A 19868-nucleotide genomic window follows, 5' to 3' on the forward strand; every position below is an offset into this window, starting at 1 on the left:
CAGCACTCTCTTTGTCTGAGTGTTTGCCGTCTTTACAAATCAATGCTGTGTGAGGATTAGAAGCTTGTCTACACAGGCTGGTTCCCCCAACATAAACCTATTATCACGGTGTTGTGTCTAAATTCTTATCAATTGTGATATTGTTTCCGGTCTGCTCCGTAGAAGGCTAAATGAGGTTCTTGTTTTGCCTGATAAGAGCTACGTTTCCCAATATAAAGAAGTGTTTCATCGTGCAAGTGGTGTCAACTATCTAAGCTAAGAATTGTAAGAAAAGTTTAGATAGACAAGAAGATACAGGGTTGAAGTTTGTCCTCAGTGTGTATTTTTAGACTGCATTTTAATGGCAAAATGTTACAAGGAAGTGAAGAAACACTGAGTGAAACACATTCCTGAAAAGAATATCACCTCTTCTCTCTCTGGTTCAATAAACGCTGACAGTCCTGTGAAAGAGTGATCCACACATTCTTGTTCCCTCACACTGGTTGTCACTGTTTCCACCCCTCCTACAACACTCTGTACCTCTTTGTTTCTCTCAGTTGTTTACTGTTTTACACTTGATATATCCATACATCCATCACACTGATTATCTTTGCAGATTTCCACATTGGGAGAGGAAAGGTTACCAGGCTATCACCTAACCTGCATGTTTTAGAATGGGAAGGAAACTGCAGGAATGCAGACGTGGGGAGAAATGTAAACTCCACTAAGATAGGCCCAGCATAGTCAGCAGATTCAGAACCTGTTAAAAAAAATGAGGAGTCCTGACCTCAAGTGGAGAAAAAACCCTCATTATAACACAGAAGCAATCTATGAGGCGTTGAATATCGGGAAAACTACAACATCCCCAAGCTTGCCAACAGCCTGACGTATTAAGTATTCTCCAGAATCTATGCAGTGCTTTCCAAACTAGCACAGACAAATTCCCCACATTTTTCAGCCTTTACTTCCAACCTAATAACAACGTCTTTAGAAAAATCTGGAGGTCCTCTGGTGTAATGCAGTCTAACAGCCAGGCTGTTCAGACAAATCAAAAACAATAACACTGAAGTCTGAAGGTGACGCCTGATGCTTTATGAAACTGTCACAGTTTGTCTTAACAAATAAACACTGATAAGTCTTGTTGCCTGACCAGCTACAACACCCTCAATGGCAATTTCTGAACACAAAAGCCATGGCCATGCAAAATAAGTGCCCTCTCTATCTCGCCCCAAAGAGAAACACTCAACAATGTGTTGAGTTTAAGGTCAGAAATTCAGTAAAATGTTGAGTACATAATCTAAACCAGCAAAAGAGGCATACCTGCTCTGCGTGCCTCGAAGCAGGCTTGACCCATCTCATCCTTGAGCTCTTGGTTCTCTGTGGCGATGGCCTCCCCGACGGTGACAAAGCGTCCCACAGCCACACTCACTGCCTGGCCCACCCTGTGTATTGCTGCCTGAGTACGCTCAGACTTCTTTGGCTTGTCTTTATGGTTGATCAGAGTTGTGATCTGCAGAAAAATGCGGAGAAAGAAAAGGATGGAGATGGAAATTAAGACACATTCTTTACTTATGTTGTAGCCAGTTATCTAACCCCCTGCATAGTTAGGGTACTCTATAGTTACTTTTCTATCGACCCATCTAAAAGTGTGGAGGAGGACAAATGAATACACAACACTATATATAATCACAACTTCTTGTTCGATATTGTAAGTATCTGCGATTGCATCCAAACAACATCTTCGATAAGGGAGCATGTTAAGTCTGGAGCCCGTACTCCACTTGCTTATCAGGAGAGAGGAGTTTCCTGCCAGTACAGCTACAAGGGGAGATAACATTTTGGAAGACGGCACGTTGATAACCCACTATGCGTGTGAGAAGGAGAGAAAGCATTTCTGCAGCACAAACACGGGCCACATCTCAAACACTTCTCCAGAAACATTTCATGAAATTTGAAATAACAGCAGCAACAAACACAGCAGCTGGGACATGCACGCATGTCTTCTGCGACATATACAAGACAGTCCACCATCGGGTACACAGAAACACACTCACACACACACACACACACACACACCAAACTCAGGTGGGGCCTCTTAGTGAATTGGGGGTATGAATTATGAATGGGTAGAGCCAATTATCATCAATTATTCATTGATTGCTTTCACGCTCTCCAGCTGTTATCATTGTGGGTGTCACTGGGTGTATGCAAGTCAAACCAATTGGGTCCGGGAGTGGTGGGTGGTGATTTTAATTGGTCCACAGCTGCAGGTGGTCCAAGTGGGGAATCTCCCTTAGTAAAGACTTTGTGGGATACAGAACACATGCTAGTTCTGCTGAGCTCAGCCGGCTGTTTGAGTGGGCAGCATCCCTGTCACAGGAACCCACCAGATAGCAACTGTTTTTGTTTCACAAAAGAATCTGAATGAAATCTTTTGACATGTGTTCAGATATATTTGACCGTGTGTAACACAATTAACCCTGAGATCTCATGGAAAGTTGACAGAAATGTTATAGATATATACATACAAATATATATACACACACAAAATTGTGCCCAAACATGATATTGAGGTTATTGACATCTGAATTCCATAGCTTTGCTTCATAATCAAACAAATCACAATTATCAAGTCAGATTAATTATCCGTCAACTAATTAAATACTTAAAAAACGTTTTTATTTCTACGGTCATCCCAACAGTATATGCGACAACCAAAGGTCTATTATCAACCAAAGAAATTCTTTGTTGACTAATATTTATTATAATTATTCTTAAATGTTTGCTAGATTAAAACGTCAGAAAACAGTGGAAAATGACCATCATAAGATCCTGGAGCACATGGTGTAGTGATTTATAATCTTGTCCAATCAACAATCCCAAATCCCAGAAATATTAGATAAATACGACACAATAAAAGACCAAGAAAAGTAGCACATTCTCACATTTGAGAACTGTAACCATCAAATGGTTGGCATTTTTGCTTAAAGACAATACCAATCAAAGGAGCACCAACATATTTTTTAATGAAATGTCTTTTGATCATATTTGTATTCATTCATGCAAATCCATGCATGCCACAAAACAAAAGTGGGACCATAAACCTGCTGCAGTACAAATCCTCCTGAATCTGAATGCCACAATGCTAAATCCTACTGAGTCAGCAAACCTCTTGAGCTGCAGCCCTGTGAGACTTGACCCACATTAAAACTGTACATCACACATCATCCACACAGTTTCATCAAAGTTTGCTGAGTTTCAAAGTAATGTCAAAGTAAACTTGAGCAGCATTACAAAGTAATGTAATGCTGCTCAAGTTGTTTCACAGGGCCCCCATGCTCATTAGCACCGCAAATCTGTTTTTGTGAAGATATACCATGATAGTAAGATACAGTGAAAATCCAATATTGTGTCAGACTTCCCATCTTCAAATTGCTGAGCAACTAAAATGAATTGGGGATGTGTAAAACAAAAAAGATTGCTACCTGGTTTGGAATAAATTCAGTTTAACACAGAAAAAATGTTGGTAGTTCTGTTCAATCACAAAAAGACACTTTCACTGTGATATCAAGGATTTTTATAAGCACACAAGCCTTACTGTTACTTTCTAAAAAATATATTGAGTTGCTGAGTTGAATATCTGTGTTTTAAAAATCATGAAAAGAGACATGAAGAAATAAGGATAGAAAGAAAAAAGTTATCCAAATCAACCTGCCGCCCTCTCCCGCTCTTCCGTAACTCTTTCTCCACTTTAATGTCCCCTTTTTCAGTACCCATCTCACTGTCACCATGTTTTTCTTCTAGGTTAAAAGAAGTTGTAACCTTTTAATGCTCTCCATTCTCGGAAAGACTATCGTTCTGTAGAAAGATCCTGACCCTGAAAGTGCTCATAAAGCACTTATTTTGGTCTGTCAATTGTCACTTTATTTTATTATCTGTCTTCTTTATCTCCATATTAGAGCTTTCCTTCCTGTGAGCCCAGTGTTATTTACTGACTCATCCGCACAGAGTATGATACTCCAGAGTAAACACCAACGCTGGCTGTACATGATGCAGAAGGAATTAGGGAAAGGTGTCACATGATTCAGACCTGCGTTATGAAATAGACTGTTGTTCAGCGTCAGGTGATGTTCATGTTATACAAGAGACTTGATAAAAATGTCTGTGACGTAAAGTTTCTGATGATTCAAGCATCCGTCCCTTACTTCTCTGGAGGACTCTGTGTTGTGTGCACGACTGAAAGTGTGTATGCGTGATATTTTTATGTCTGCAGGGCCCAAGCGTATCTGAATGCAGGGAAAGGAACAATTGTTCTCCCAGAAGGCTTGTACATGCAAATGGTGGCTCTCATGAACAGTCAAGCTGGCACTGATCCAGAAACTAGTGTTTAAGGGGGTCAGAGCATGAGAGAGGATCTTAAGTGTGTGCATGTGTGTAGGTACACAACACACCGAGTGAGGGACAGCAGTAGAGAAAGCCTGATTACAGATCTTCCTGTGCAAAATATCTTCTGCTACACTGCAGCAGATGAGCGTAGGGTAAAGTTAGTTAGTTTAACACTTTGTGTCTGTGAAAGACAAACAGAGTGAAACAGTCTATGTGAATTACAAAGAGAGATAGGGACAGAGCAGAGAAAAACCACAGACTGGAATTTCCTCCATTAGAGATTACTAGGTGGGTACATTTACTGGGCTGTGCAAACAGGAACAGGGCAGGGTGGAGAGAACATAATATTGATACAGTGCCATCGCAGCAGAGAGGCCATTGTGTTTGTGTATCAAAGGGACTTGTGTCAGTTTCATTTTGCAGAGACAGAGATTTGTCAATGAAACACTTAAAAAATACTTTTAAAAGATTAATTTTAAGTAAAAAAAAATCATTTAGTATTAGTGCTAGGTATCAAGTGACATTTTTGGATGCATAGTAAACAATAATACAATATGACGAGACACTGATACTGATAATCTATGGACCTGATACACAGCTGCACTCCTGATAGACCCCTGCTCAATCATTGAAGCTGCTCTCAGTTCATTCTTCATCTCTAGGGTTCACACTCACCCTCGCTATGCCATGCTGCTGTGCTCTGCTGCACTCCAGCAGTGTTCGAATGCCAATGAGCGCTACCAACCAAGCAGCATCCAGCCCAAAGCCTCCAAACCCCCACTGAGGATTTACATAATAAGAAATCTGTGACATAAGCACAAATGTCGCTTTAGATGCAAAGTCAGACCTCCCTCAGATGTGTTTATTGACAGGGCTAGCTGGTTGTCTCTCCGTTGCTATATCGACAAGGATACACAGGGGTTTGCTGTGAAGAGATTGGGCTTTATCTACTCTCTAATGTCATACATTTGGGGCTCAACTTGTGATGTGCATTCTGGTTTATTCATGACAAATGGTCCACTTGAAGAATGTATCAAACAAACTCCCTGATGTCCCTGATTTGAGGGAAAAGATATATCTCCGGACATAAATGAACAGCGTTCCCGCTGTTCCTACACACACACAGCTCTGTAATCTCTTATAAAGTGTCAGTCTTTCTCTCCCCCATTAACACAGCAGAGGCTGTCCATCCCATTCTTGTTACTTTCTCCCCTGGCACACAACCAGTCAATTCCCAACCATCTACCTCACATCTCTTTGTTGTCCATTATTAGAAGGACAATTACAAGGCCATAAAAGCAACATCAACTGCTTACTCTGAGCAACACAATACACCAACAGAACCCACCCATTGGCTAGCGGGAAATCTGAACTAACAACTCAAGGACACAGTGACCGCCTATAAATCAGAGGGTAACAAAAGCTGGAAACATTTGTAGCTGCCTCCCATGGCTACTGAGTTTCATTGAATGGCTTTTCCGGGAGAAAGTTTGGTGTTTTCTGAGTCATTTTTGCTCTGCATGGTATTTTTCTGTACTGAACCTTGGATAATGCAATTGTATGAATCTGTAGCTAAATGGATGTGCTTGTGGAAGACAAATCCAGTTAGCTCAAAACGGATAATTAAAAGTCTCTTTCCCAGTGGCAAAGTTGTGTCATTCTTGTCATTTAATAACTGTAAGAAATCCTTCACAAAGGCAGTAAGATAAGTGTGAGTAAGCTCATCCTGGAGGCCTGATGGGACATTTTTTTAACACACATTGTAGCCATTCGTCACAATAATTCCTTGCTTAGCAACTACTATATTGACCTTCTTATTTGTCTGAATTACATCTCTGATTCCCTTTACTTTAGCTTTACTTAGCCTGCTGAGGAGAATAACAACAACTCAAAAGGAACTTTTTTCCACAACAAAAAGATTCAATGTAAAGTTAGAAACAGAATCCTAGCAAAGAAACTCACAACATATCAGCCATTGGCAGTCAAGCTCAAAATGATTTCCCCATGTGTGGATGTGGGGGTATTAATCAAAGAAGAAACATTATCCATCCATCTATCGTGAAATGATTTGGTATTTTTGTGGACCTACGTGTGTGTGGGTGTGTGCAGATATGAGTGTTTACTTTACTGCATGTACAGCTGTATGTGCAGTATGTGCGCTTGAATAATGTTGATGTGTACGGGCAGGAAATAATTGGACAGTAGCTTGTGTGAAGAGGAGAAGACTAGGAGAGAAACAAAAAGAAAGGGTTTTACGGTTCGGTTGTGTTTATTTTCTGATCAGATGAAACTGCCTGCATCATCTTGTCTGAGTGAGTTTTTCGTGTTTGTCCTTGTTAATGTGAAAAAGACTTTCCATTTGGGTAACTTTGGTAGCCTGCTGTTTCTGTACACCTCACATTGTCGCTCTCATTACACAGACTCTACAGCATATAGATCACCTTGTTACAGTAAACAGGAAAAGAAAACTTCCAGCGCTGGATTTTTTTTGCCCTCTACAGTACAAAGGGATCATTGTTGCAGAGAGGGCTGCACCTAAAGAGTCTAGGACATTGTTCGTCTTATCCATGTGAATTGCTCCTGGAGGTTTCCAAACATTTTGCTTTTGTCTTCCACAAAACCTGTTCTTGAAAAAGCTGTTTTTTATTGATGCAAGGAGAGAAGTGGCTGGCTGTTCACTAAGACGGCAAAAGACAGAGAGGGAGTATAACATAAGAGGAAAGGGATGAAAGTCACACTGAACATGCACTTTAATGGAGGAGCAAGTTCCCTTTAAATTGGCCGCAAGCAGATGGGAGTTCGATGCTGCGCTGGTCGACAGCCAGACTGGAGATGCAATACGAGGAGATGAAAAGAGAGACAAGGGAGCTTGGAGGAGAGTGGATACAGATAGATTGGGGGAGTTGAAGGGAGTGAGAGAATAAAGAGTAGGACATGTCCCATCTGCATCCCACTTTATCTTGACTTGTTCCTTCCTCTAACACTATTTTCTCTGGTTCAATATTCCCTCCCCCTGTTACTTCAGCAGTCTCCCCCCACACCTTAATCCATCTCTCCTCTAGTGTTCTGTGTGCAGTATTGTAAATGATTCAAGTCTGTCTCTAGAGCCTGACTGCTGCAGTACAGCACAGTGTGATACACTACAGTAGCATATTCCCAAAACAAAAGTGAAAAGGTATTTCAAAGTCAAGGAGGACAAAATACTGACATTACTTCTTTATTTGGCTCACATCACTTGTGACTAGTGAGCCGAGAAAACAAGTGACATAGTATTTTGCCCTTCTTGATATCCAAATCTTGGTTGTTCAATCTTTTCACTTTTGGACTTTGGGTTTAGCACTCAAGTGTAAATCCCATTGTTAAAGCGCAAACTCATTTTCTAAAACACTATATGCTTGTGATGTTTAAGCTATATCCTTTGGGGTATACTTCAAAAAAATGTGCACAGCAGAACAGAAGGCATAGTAGAGTACTGCACCATCTAACTCATACACTGCAAAATATTTTAGGCAGAATACATATGCCCTTTCATTACCCCCCATGAAATAAGTTAATTTCTAGGTCCCTGATTAAAAGTGTGCAAAGCACACAGTGAACAAAAAATCGGTCGTAAACTAATATGGCAAGTTTTCTGGACACCAGTGCACCATTTGGTCATTACTGTACATACAAACATAGTAAAACATACTGGGCTAACGGACAATTTACACTCGTATTTTGAAACAATGAGTCAAAAAAAAACCCACATCTAGCAAATGTAAGCTGCAATCATTCCATGCTCTTTCAGCTGCCGGCGATCACAATGGGAAGAGGTTCGGAGTCAGCAAGCAAGTTTTCTGGTTTACCTTGTTAAATTAGAAACACAAAGTAGCAGTTCAACTTAGCATTAAAGCTGAGCTGAACCACATGTATTCTTTCCTGGTCATGCGTTCTTAAGGAATTAGATTGCATATGCAGAGCTTTTTTTTTCATTTATTGCTCCATCACACACAAGTCTGTTTAAGGGGCCACCCAGAGGAGTTACATAATTTTTTTCATCCTGATACAGTTTCTTAAAACCTGTAGGCATTGACTGTGATCAAACAAATCTGAAGCTTTCGATTGAATATAATTTTGCTGTTATTTATCATATGTGGTTATTTTCTTACTTGAATAGGAATATAGAAACACACAATTAGTCACACTCAGTAAGGCTATCTGGAATGCACACTTATAAACAGTAAACAGATATTTACTTATTAACTAGTGAGTGCGTGGAGGGAGAGAAGGTAGAGAGACAGAAGGAATAGAAAGTGAATAAGAAATGTTTCATCAACAGACAGACAGACTATGCTGGTAGTGAGCCTGTTCCTGTGATCAAACTGACCCCAGATCAGTCTGATTCAGGGGCTGTATTTAGGTTTTCCCTGAACCAGTGATGGCCTCTTGACGTCCAACTATTAAAGCTTGCTTCCCCTCTCTTCTTCATGCACACAAAGACACACCTATCAAGCTGAGGAACCTTCCCAGAGATAAAGAAAGCGAGTGCAGTGAGTTGGCAGTAGTGGCTGCAGCCTTTTAGGATGACTGAACGCAGATGGTTTTACCAAGCAAGACAGATAATTCCAGAGAAAAGATAGTCAAATCGCTGCGTGCCCATACAACCACAAGATGACGGGGATAATACCAGCTGATTGCCTAAGAGAGAGGCTGAGGGGGGAGAAGGGCACAGCACGCTGGGAAGTGATGGATAAGGGAAGACTAGAGGCCAACAGATGGGAAAGATGTCGGCCATGTAGTATAACCGACAACCAGATTAGCAGTCCTCTGAATTTTATGCCCAAAGGGCCAGCATCTTTATGTGCTTATGTCTCTTTGACATTGTATGATTTTCATTTGTTAGTATTAGGTTATTATTTAACTTAATACTAACTTTAACTGCAGTTGCACAAGAACACTGCTTTTCTATCGATTTCTCTTCCTTATCAAAACGATGACAGTATTAGTTTAATAATGATATTAGCAATAATGGACTTCCTTTCTCAGGGTGGCCAGAAACATGACTTCAAATGAAGAAGGCGACTGCTAACAACTTGGAGATGAATGACTTTAAAAGAAGAAAATGTGTTGCTGTTGCTATTACAGCTTGTTTCCGCCTATCCCAAGAGCAAAAAAAGCAGTGACGTTTTAAAGACGTAGTCAATAGAATTATATGGACTCAATAAATTATGATATTGATTGATTGAATTATGATATTTTTGCCCATTGCATTATATTATTCACATTTCAAACTGCTAATGGAGGAATTTTGCTTGTTAGTCAAGATTTGTTCCTTGATGCCTCGGGTCATTTTAAAAGAAGCATTTAAATAATTATATTAATATTAACCCATTGATAAGAACTCTTCATATGTGTATGTTAGCAGTAACATTTGTTAAGTGGCATGGGTGCCTTAATATTACTCAAGTGAGATGTATTTGTGGGCTTTATTTCCTTTAAATTCTCATGTTTTCATTTTCCACGGTGCTCAGAGCTGGCAATCATATAAGAAAGCTGGTGACTTGTGACGAAAGGTCACAGATCAGAAGACGAGCACATGACATGAACCTTAGCCCACTCGCTCATGTATGCCAGCAGACATGCAGCCAATGAGACGGACAAGCATGCAACACTGATGGCTTGCAGATACAAAAACAAGGGCTGATGTACAAGTCTGCCACCAATGATATTTTCATTATGGATTAATCCACTGATTATTGTCTCAATTAATCACTTGGTCTATAACATGTCAGAAAATAGTTTAAAACATCCGTTCTAGTTTCTCAAAGTCCAGGGTGATGTCTTTAAATGTCCAAGATATCCACTTGAATATACTATAAAACTGAGAAAAGCAGATAGTGTCCATATTTGAGAGGCTGATAACAGCATTTTCTGACATTTTTGCAAGAAACTTTAACAATAAAACGTTATTTAAATAGTTGGTGATTATATTTTTTGAGTAACAACTTATTAATTCAGCTCTGACGGACAATAAAGAAATCCTGAATGAAATAAAGGCTAGCAGTTGAATGAGTTTGTATCTTTATCATATTGTATCCAATTGGAGTTGCATGATAGAAGGGCCCTGTTTGGCTCAGCAATCAGTGCTGACATTTATATATGAGGACAGGAAATATGGATCCAGAAAGGTTATCACTGATGAATAATAACAAGCTTTGGCCAGGTATTTTAACCAACTACTCAAGATGGAAAATGACCAATAATGGCGTAGCATCTCTCTTAAATAAGTCTGAAGAGAGGCCTATTATTCTTGAGCTGCAAGAAATTAAAGTCGGAAATACAAGAATTACTTGTGTACCAGTTATGGCTTGTTAGTGTTTGAATCGTTTTATACTTATACCAATAACACCATACTTTTTAAATTAGTTTATTTGACCAGGACATTCTATACCAACCTTTGGTACTTTGTAGCTTCTGTTACTCTGTGCTACACGTCCATTTCTGTCAGTACTAAATCAGTATTTAATCCTAGTGCCAGTGCATGCCATTCACATATCCGGACTAAAAAAAAACAAGCCTTGCATAACAAGCTGTGAATACACAAACATTGATGTGTTTTCTTCCTCACTATGGAAAATATTTTTTTTAACTTTTTTTCAAAGGGCTCCACTAAGAGCATGATGAAATATGTCTTCATTCTCACTGTGAACTATCACTTGCACCTCTTGCACACAAAGAGGCCACTAATATGCACTGCTGTCTAACTAGTACAGGTATGCCAGTGGACACAGACAGTATTGTGGCACCGGGCTCTGTTCCAAAACATTATGCCAAACCAGCACTATGAGGCAATGTATTATGTACAGCGCAGTTTCACAAGGCTACGTACATATTTCACATGTACATGTAAAAATGATGTAATGGAATCTCTGTCTTCTGAAGAATAACTTTCTAGCAGCAATTATGCTACTGATCATGTAGAGACACGTTCCGTGTGTGTAGCATGTGAGACTTGACCCTGACGTTAAGTTCAAAACAGTACATATAATGCAGGTAATAACAAGTTCCTTGCTCCTGTGACCACTGTGTTATATGCCAAGGCTGTGATATCTGCATAGTTGTATTGCATAAAGCAAAAGTAGGAACAACCACTGAGACACACAGCTTACATTCAACAGAGCACAATACCTCTTTTCATTCCTTCTTGCTCACGTAATTCTCTGGATAGTAAGTGGGAGGGAGTTAGAGAGAGACGGAGACAGACAAAGGGAAAGTCAGGGAGGGGGTCAACCAAGGAGAGGAGAGATGTGCCCTGAACACAACGTGACTGCAGGGTCAAACTCCCTCCGGCTGTCTCAACTGTTCACCTGCCTCTTCTCCAGCGTACCTGGGAATACTGTGGGGGTCAGCATCAGATATGGAGCACCTCGAGGCGGTGGCTCACCTGGGCCTTGAGACCAACATGCACCAAGCTTTTCAAACTGTGACTTCTCTGTGCCCTAACCATTTACTTTACTGGAGAAACTGACTGAGTGCTGCATGTTAAATATTATTCATTTTCCTTTGCAGTCATGGCTAGGACTGGGTATATATTTATGATTATGGTGTCGATACGGTACCCAAACAAGATTTTCCAGCTCTCCCCAGAAAGTAATCCACAAATTGTTGAACTATTCCTACATACAAAACCATCCAAGAACTTAAGTTAAGCAAAATGCTAAGTCAGAGTCTAAAATAAGCAATTGTTAATAGAAAATCTCTGACTGAAGAATAATGAAGAAGATAATTTGACAAGGCTTTCGACGACCACTTCGAAATATTTGGGTTAATGTTGGGCTGCTCAACACACTTCTACTCAATGCTCAAATAGCATTTATGTTCCAAACCCATTTCTTGCAATTCCACTGTTATTATTCTTAACCTCTATTGTAGTACAGAAGATTTCAGCTGCTTTCACTGTGCATTTCATATTCAAAACCATAACATGATTTGCTGTCGTATCTGTTCTCTTTGCAGTTAAATCTCTGCAGGTGACTGTGACTTTCCCATTAAAGCTGAGTTGAGATCTAACCCCTGAGTAGTCAACTCAAATGTCTGCTCCAGGCTCCTCATATGACTCACAGCGTGGCAAAGTGTCAAACACTATACTCTTTCTCTCCTGTTCCAGCGTTTGTCGCACCACGGCACAACAGCAAGTGCTGCTGCAGTGTGCATCATCGTTTTTTTGTGTATAAGGAATTCAAGCTTGGTCAGATTAGCTGACTCACCAAGTAGCCCAATGAATATAATGAAAAATGCAGATATGTTTTACTGAACCAAGCACTTAAACAACAATTGAGTATATCAATCAAAATATATATTTGGTGCTGACAATGCAGACTTGCTCTTTAACTTTTCTTTTTCGACTCGGCCTTTGATACAGTGTGAAAAGTTGCATTTCTTTGAATGGAATATAAATCTAAAATGCAAGAGCAAGTCAATTGTTGGTTGTGTTTCTTACACATATTTTGAATCTGTTCTGCCTTCAGTTGCTTCCTCTGCAACTGCTGTGATTGTGAAGTGTAGTTGGCTCCATATTACAACAATCTTGACAGTCAATCGGCTCAACCTGCCCACTGGATACAGAGAAGCCAAGACAAAACAAAAGAAGAGATTGTAAGGTTGGCACACAATAGACAAACCCAATAAACACAGCTCATATTTTCCCAGGGACCATTCACTGTCAAATAAATGACAAATATAATCCCATTTATTGCCTGGTATTACAGCTTGGCATCGATTCCTTGGTGCTCTGCCACAGTTCAAGTGTTTGTAGCCTCTCTGAAACCTCTCAGAGATGGATTTCCAAATGGAGGGATGGAAAAAAATGCCCCGGGCTTCCAGATTACATATTTGTGATTGTTTCACATGAAGAGAACTATTCATCTCCCAGGCTTGGCAGGCAGTAGACTGGCTTACCATTCATGTGCCATAGCGGGGTAGTGTTTCTACTCAGGAAGTAGAATCTAAAAGGAAACCAGAACAGTCTGTGTGCTACCTGGTGCTCCATCATGGCTGTCTAAAAATAATGAGAAATCTATCAAGTCTTAAGTGGGCCCACTGAGGGCGCTTAGCACAGAGCCCTCCGGAGTCACTCTGGCCTGAGCTAGTTGTAGTTTACATAGTGACAAATTGTGACAAGCAAAATTAAATCAGTCTTTATTAAAGGAGTCATCCTTTATCAACAGCTCCCATATTACACTTTTATTCAAATGCTTGGTTCCCAAGTGGTTGAAAGCTTTACTTATTTTTGAGCGCTTGTATTATGGAAGCCCCCTGAACTGGTTTGTTTGTGCACTGACAATAACATATAATCTCTCTTGAAAGCAGAGCATTGCTACAGTGTAATGAGTCAGGCTGATATGAGATGCAGGAAGCTTAGAGGAACCAGCAGAAGCTGATAAGAGAGAATGATAAACCTGGGAGAAAAACAGACGGACAGCTGTGATGGAGAGATAGACGGGAGAATGGCAGAGGGCATACAGTAAATAAGGGAAGATGGTGGTGAACAGCTAGACGTGGAAAAACAGAAGGCACGGCCAACAAGAGCTACAGAGGACAACAAAGCAAAATGTGTTTTTACCAGCTTGCTCTGCTGTTTCCAAGAACTTTTTAAGAAATTGCTCTTTACAGTCAAGAGTGACAGTGTGACCGCTGATCCACCGGTCCTTGCTTGGGGTTAGACAAACACAACATGGCTGTGGATCAATTTTTGCTCTGTTAACCAAGAACCAAGGTTAACTAAGATGGGAAGAGGAGCAGAGGGAATCGATCTGCTCTGTTTGCAGAGCACCAGACCATGACTCACACTACTGTTGTGGTGCACCGACCTCGTTTCTCTTTAAAACCCTCTACAGTTGTTGTTGTTGTTGGGAGAATAGTAATTAAGAAAAATCTGATTACAACTAATTTAATAACAATATTGAATTAAGCAGTGCACCAAGAGGCACTTTATGAGCATGATTGACAAGCTGCCTTTTCTAAAAAAAAAAACTCTCCCTTGCAGCTTCTCCACTGCTGTGCATGTATAGAAATGATTTGTTACAGTTGAATTCCCTGTGTGAAAACACAACATCAACTACCTTTAGTGAGCTGTAGATTCATATTTACCGTACAGACATAAAAAGTGGTATCCATCAACTCATCTTACTCTCGGGGAAGAAAGCATTTTTACCTAAATGTAAAAGCTGCCTCTCATGTAGAACTGATTTAATCTATTTGTGAATGTTGGTCCAAACATAAATTCATGACGGAGTCAAGTGTCAAATTTTGCCACTAAAGTGTGAGAATTGAATTGTTAGTATAATTATAGCATAAAAGTATAATAACGCACAAAATCTCTTATTCTACCAAGATTATGTGAGTTGAAATTGATTTATTTCTGTACAAGAGAGGTTCTGTTGTCAAATAAATAATAAATAAACAAATCGAACAACTGTCTCTAGGCGTTTCATTAGAGTAGCCTAAGCCTATATGCTGGAAAGGGTGTGTGAGTGGTGGTACAAATGATGCACCTGGTATGGTGGGCATATGAATACCACTGATAAAGGTGAAACAAACATTTAAGAGGCAGGGAATAATCAATACACGCATCTTCTTGATTATTTCAAAAATATGTTTACTGCATAATGCCTTTTGAAAAACAACCGTTGAAAATAATTAGCAAGCAAATCATAGTCTACGGCAGAGACTACTGACAGAAACAACATAAGATACTGACAGCACAAAGAATTTTTCACTCGGATCTCACTGTTTTTACGTGGATCTAACTGTTATCATGCTGAAACCAAGACAGCCAGCCTGACAGCACAGACATCTTTGATCTAAGCAAGTTTTGCGCAAAAACATCCAAGACATAATATCAAAGGCATCTCTGACCCAGGCAGCAGGGCAATTCAGATGAAATCCCACCCATTTGGAAATGTACACCTTATGCAGTTACAATTTTTTTTCTACACTGGGCTCTTTGTTCCATAGAAGACCAGGTTCTTTAAAATATATGTCTAGTTCGTACTTTTGCCTGGGAATACATATTTTACAAGGATATGACAGTTGTTAAATTTGTCAAGGAAATGTAAAAAAGGGACAAAAACACATCAGAAAAATCACTAAAACATCTGATATTACATCCTTATGTGAGATCTCTCCATCAGATTAAAATGCTGGCAACATTCGGGGGAAAGTTTCATAGAATTCATCATAAAAAAGCCTTTGCCTGGACACTGAAGTATCATTTCGTTTTAATAATTTAATGCGACTTGCATCTCCTTAATAGAATATTCATATAATTGTATTAGGCAAGTGGTCACATTCCAGAAAGAGAAGAAGTGAAGAAAACAAACAAACAGTGTTTTTTTCAGTGAAAGGTTTCATTTGCTGACATGGCCTGTTGCTGCTGTGCATAAACAGACCAACATTTGCAATTAATGAATACCAATATACAATCAACTAAAAGCAACAGGAATGTGCATTGTATTCTGTATTATGTCAGATAAAAGACACGCTTCTCACAAGGAAACCATGGAAATGATTTTCTCCTACGAGTGGAATAACTTTGATCAGATGACGCACCTTCAAACAAAACAAGGAAAAAGATTACATAACCTGTGACAAATCTTTCTCTTTGAAACCTCTGGACCCTGACAAAAACATATTGTGGCCCAGAGCACTGCTCCTGCTTTGTTCTTGCCATCTGACGTCAAACTTTGAATATCCCCCTCCATGATTTCTTTGCTGTTGAAACTTGATATGAAAGCACTTGAAAAGGGCAAACTCCAGTTCCTGATAAGGCTCTATTGTATTCTTCATTCTGCTCCTCAATTATCTGAGTAAAGATCTCCTGGCCCACCAGTAAAGATTGATGAGTACCTGTATAAAACCCAAATAGGCGGAACTGGAAATTGATGCAGCCTGACAGAGAGCTATCTCCACATCCATCATCATCCAACATATTTTAGATGAAGCCCAATCCAGAAAAATCAAGACAGTTAGAACTTGCATCCACTTGTCATCATCATTAGCTCTGTCTGTAAAACTGGCCTCACAAAGCTTTATCCTTAGAACAAAACTACAGTCTTGGAGATTTTTACACTCCAAATTAAAGCAATGCAGCAGCCATTGCACAACCAACATTTGTCCCAGAGTCACTTTCTTGGATGCGACATAGCATGAAGACAACAGCCTGCTCCAACCACCGAGAGGTACGAACACAACAACCAAGCCATTGGCAAGTCACCCCCCTCAGGTTGTCGTCACATTGAGCCGTGTTTAATGACTGGGTAATTATATAAAGTCCTCAACAGGATAATCCTAACTGCTTGCCAACTCAGCCACGAAAACATTCCATCAGTCATCGTGATGGGTAATTACAAGTAATGGACAAATAATGGTGTGTGGTGAACAGTGTGTGAAAGTGGCTTAACCAGGCTCTGTGACAGCCTCCCACAGTGATGGCATGTTCTGGAGAGAAAAAAAAAAGAATGACATGCAGTGGCTGCTTGGAGGACGCTGCCCTATTACACCTGACACAAAGACACTGGCTTGCTTCTCAGGTAATAAGGCTTGTTTTTATTTAAAAAAGAAGCAAAGTGATAAAAGAAAAATAAGCTTTGTTTATGATTCACCTATTGAGACACATATCAAATAAAAACAAAAGGTGTTTGATAAAAACCCTGAAATAAATCTTACAAGATACCTCCAGAAAGTTTTTAAGCCTCTAGAAATTCTTGAAAGGAAAGGAAGGAGATGGGACGATAAGATGTCAGGTGTGGAAGAAAGTTGGCCAACTATCCCCAAAGTGAAGAGAGAAAAAAGCATTTCTAATAATGTGGTCTTGGAGGTTTGACATTTGAGAAGAGAGGGACTTAAAAATGTGAATGAATAATAATTAATAAATCAATGAAGTGTGTCAGACCAAACATCAAAACCCTCATTGCAGAAGGATAGTGGCTCAGCAGGATGATTCATTGATGAAAGTGATGAGCGCACAATGGAAGGCCAAGTTCAAGCCCTTGGGGGGGAAAGGCACTAACTCATGCATACCAGTCAGTAGAGAGTGCGTAAAGGTCTCACCTCTGAGACTGTGACCTTTGACCCCAGCCGTGATGCAACTATAAACAATACTTGGACACAATTTCAGACTGAACTCTATTACACATTGTAGGAGCTTGAAACATGAGTCCTGTGGAGGAATGCAGCCCCCCTGACTTCAGACTGCATAATGGCCTGTGTTGTGGCACACCAGCTCTTTCACACATACTCATGGGGGGCTTAGGGAACATGCTTTCACTATATGACACATTAGCATGTCTTCAAGTGTTAGAAGTTCTGGTCAGGATCTATTTAAACCTCAAAAAACAACAACATGTATTTTAACCATTACCAGAAACATCTACATACACAAGCAGAAGTCCAATCCAAACAGGAATATGTCCCGTCCATAATAAATACTCATATAATTCCACTCACTAAATCTCACATTGAAACACAAGTAAAGTTTTTATATCATCAGCAACTCAAAAAGCTCCTTTCAGTCCTTCAGATAACAGACACGCTTGAACGTCCAGAACAACCGGAACATTATTTATAGAGGGTGAGTGACTTTAACTTATTTAAAGACACTATGTGTGTGTGTGTGTGTGTGTGTGTGTGTGTGTGTGTGTGTGTGTGTGTGTGTGTGTGTGTGTGTGTGTGTGTGTGTGTGTGTGTGTGTGTGTGTGTGTGTGTGTGTGTACATCCCCGCTCGGCAGTGTTTCCCGGCTGGCTGGCCCCCAGCTTCACCCACCGGCTCCAGTCACCCAGAAACAGTGACAAGATGAGAGCACCCTCCCCATGCTGTATCGGGTCCTTTCAGGTTATCGATCGGTAAAGAGCACCACTAGAGTTGGACGACAGGACAAATACATCAGCAATAGGCTGAATCTGCACTTGATTGACTTTTTTGGGCCAATGTTTTTTAACGGCCTGTGAACTGGTTTACATAATTGGTCGATCAACAGAGGATTCACAGTGCTGTGTCTATTCATTACAGTTTCTGGCCTGTTAGACACACATAGATAGACCCCTAGCTGCCATTTGAAAACACAACTTTAAAATGGCCTGCGAAAATCTGGCTACATTAAATAAAGCTCCATCCTGCTGAACATTTGGAACAAAACCTGTTTGTTCAGAAAAAAGCGTTCCACCACTGCGTGATCTTATCGGTATCAAGTTAAAACGATATTGTCCTATTCATGGTACTAAGTCTTTTCACAATGTTTTGGATCATATCTGCTTACAATTGTGCTCGCATCACTGCACTGGCTCCAAAAACATTTCCCCTGAAGATATGTGTCACTCAGACAAAAGATGGTAAGAATAACATCATCTTGATGTTATTCGGCTGTCCCAAAGAAAGGGACAGCTGAATCTGGCTGAGCTGGTTACATGGTGTTCCCGTTGCTGTTTCTCAGAATAGGTGGGCTGAGGAGGATGTCTCAGTTTACAGTGCAGGAAAAAAAGGTCATGAGAGAAATGATGAGGCTGAACTTTCTGTGCACAACTTGTAGCCTCTGGCTAGGTTTTTCGTGGGCTGTATAATTAATGAGGTGATACAGGGACACTTGACTCTCTGGAGAGATCGAGATTAAAAGGGGGCTAAGTGTAGAGAGATGGGGAGAAACTAAGCACAAGGCTGAAGACAAAATATTAAAGAGCAAGAGAGTAAGGTGGAAAACAAAATCAGGAAATGGGCAGAGCCATGAGAGGAAATGGCAGAAGGCATACAAACAAGGTGCTATACAACATCTTACATACTGATACTTCCTCACACCAACACCCTGAACTCACACCATAAAGTGAAATATTCTAGTGTGTGCTCAGTATGACTACTTAAAGATTTACTCTGCTGGGTTTATAACCTCTACTATGACCTCTGCACAAGGTCAAAAGTGACACACCTGCCAATATAGTATTCAGATTTATTAGAGAGCTGCTTATCAAACAACGTTTGCATTCAAATAGTATAGAAATAACATATTCTCTAGGAAGAGAGAGTGAGAGAGAGATAAGAAGGTTGGAGTAACATAGTAGACTTTAAATATTTTAAATGTCTAACTGTTCTGAATTAGAAAAGATTAGAACATTTTTTGGTTCTCCTTGTCCTTCACACTTGCTTTGTTCTGTCATGTAAAACCTCATCTCTTTAAAATAACTCATTATCGAGAGGGGAGAAGTTCAAAGACGCTCGAAGAAAGCAATTAACACATACAAGTCTGACTGAAGGATTCCTCTGTGGTACAGTCAGCGATGTTGCTGCTGGAGAGAGGAACAAACATGATGCTTTGATAGCTTTGGGATGTACGTCTGATATTTCTGTCTTGTATGGGCTTAAAGACAGTATTCGTATACAACTATTCTTTAAGAATCTTTATGATACTCACATCCAAAGCAAACAGAAATGTTTTTCCAGATATCCTATTCCAATAGTTCCCAAGCTTTTCCCCTAC

At 40.0% G+C, this 19868-nt stretch overlaps 1 protein-coding gene across 1 annotated transcript in view; it reads right to left on the reverse strand.

Moving 5' to 3' along the window:
- Positions 1 to 19868, reverse strand: part of ctnnal1 (catenin (cadherin-associated protein), alpha-like 1) — a 46435-nt gene that overhangs the window by 18278 nt on the left and 8289 nt on the right. The window contains exon 2 of the mRNA XM_054606272.1: positions 1300 to 1489. Within this exon, the coding sequence (XP_054462247.1) occupies positions 1300 to 1489 (190 nt within the window). The remainder of the gene's footprint in view (positions 1 to 1299; positions 1490 to 19868) is intronic.

The sequence above is a fragment of the Anoplopoma fimbria genome, chromosome 10 (assembly GCF_027596085.1).
Source record: "Anoplopoma fimbria isolate UVic2021 breed Golden Eagle Sablefish chromosome 10, Afim_UVic_2022, whole genome shotgun sequence".
In the NCBI taxonomy this organism is placed as follows: Eukaryota; Metazoa; Chordata; class Actinopteri; order Perciformes; family Anoplopomatidae; genus Anoplopoma; species Anoplopoma fimbria.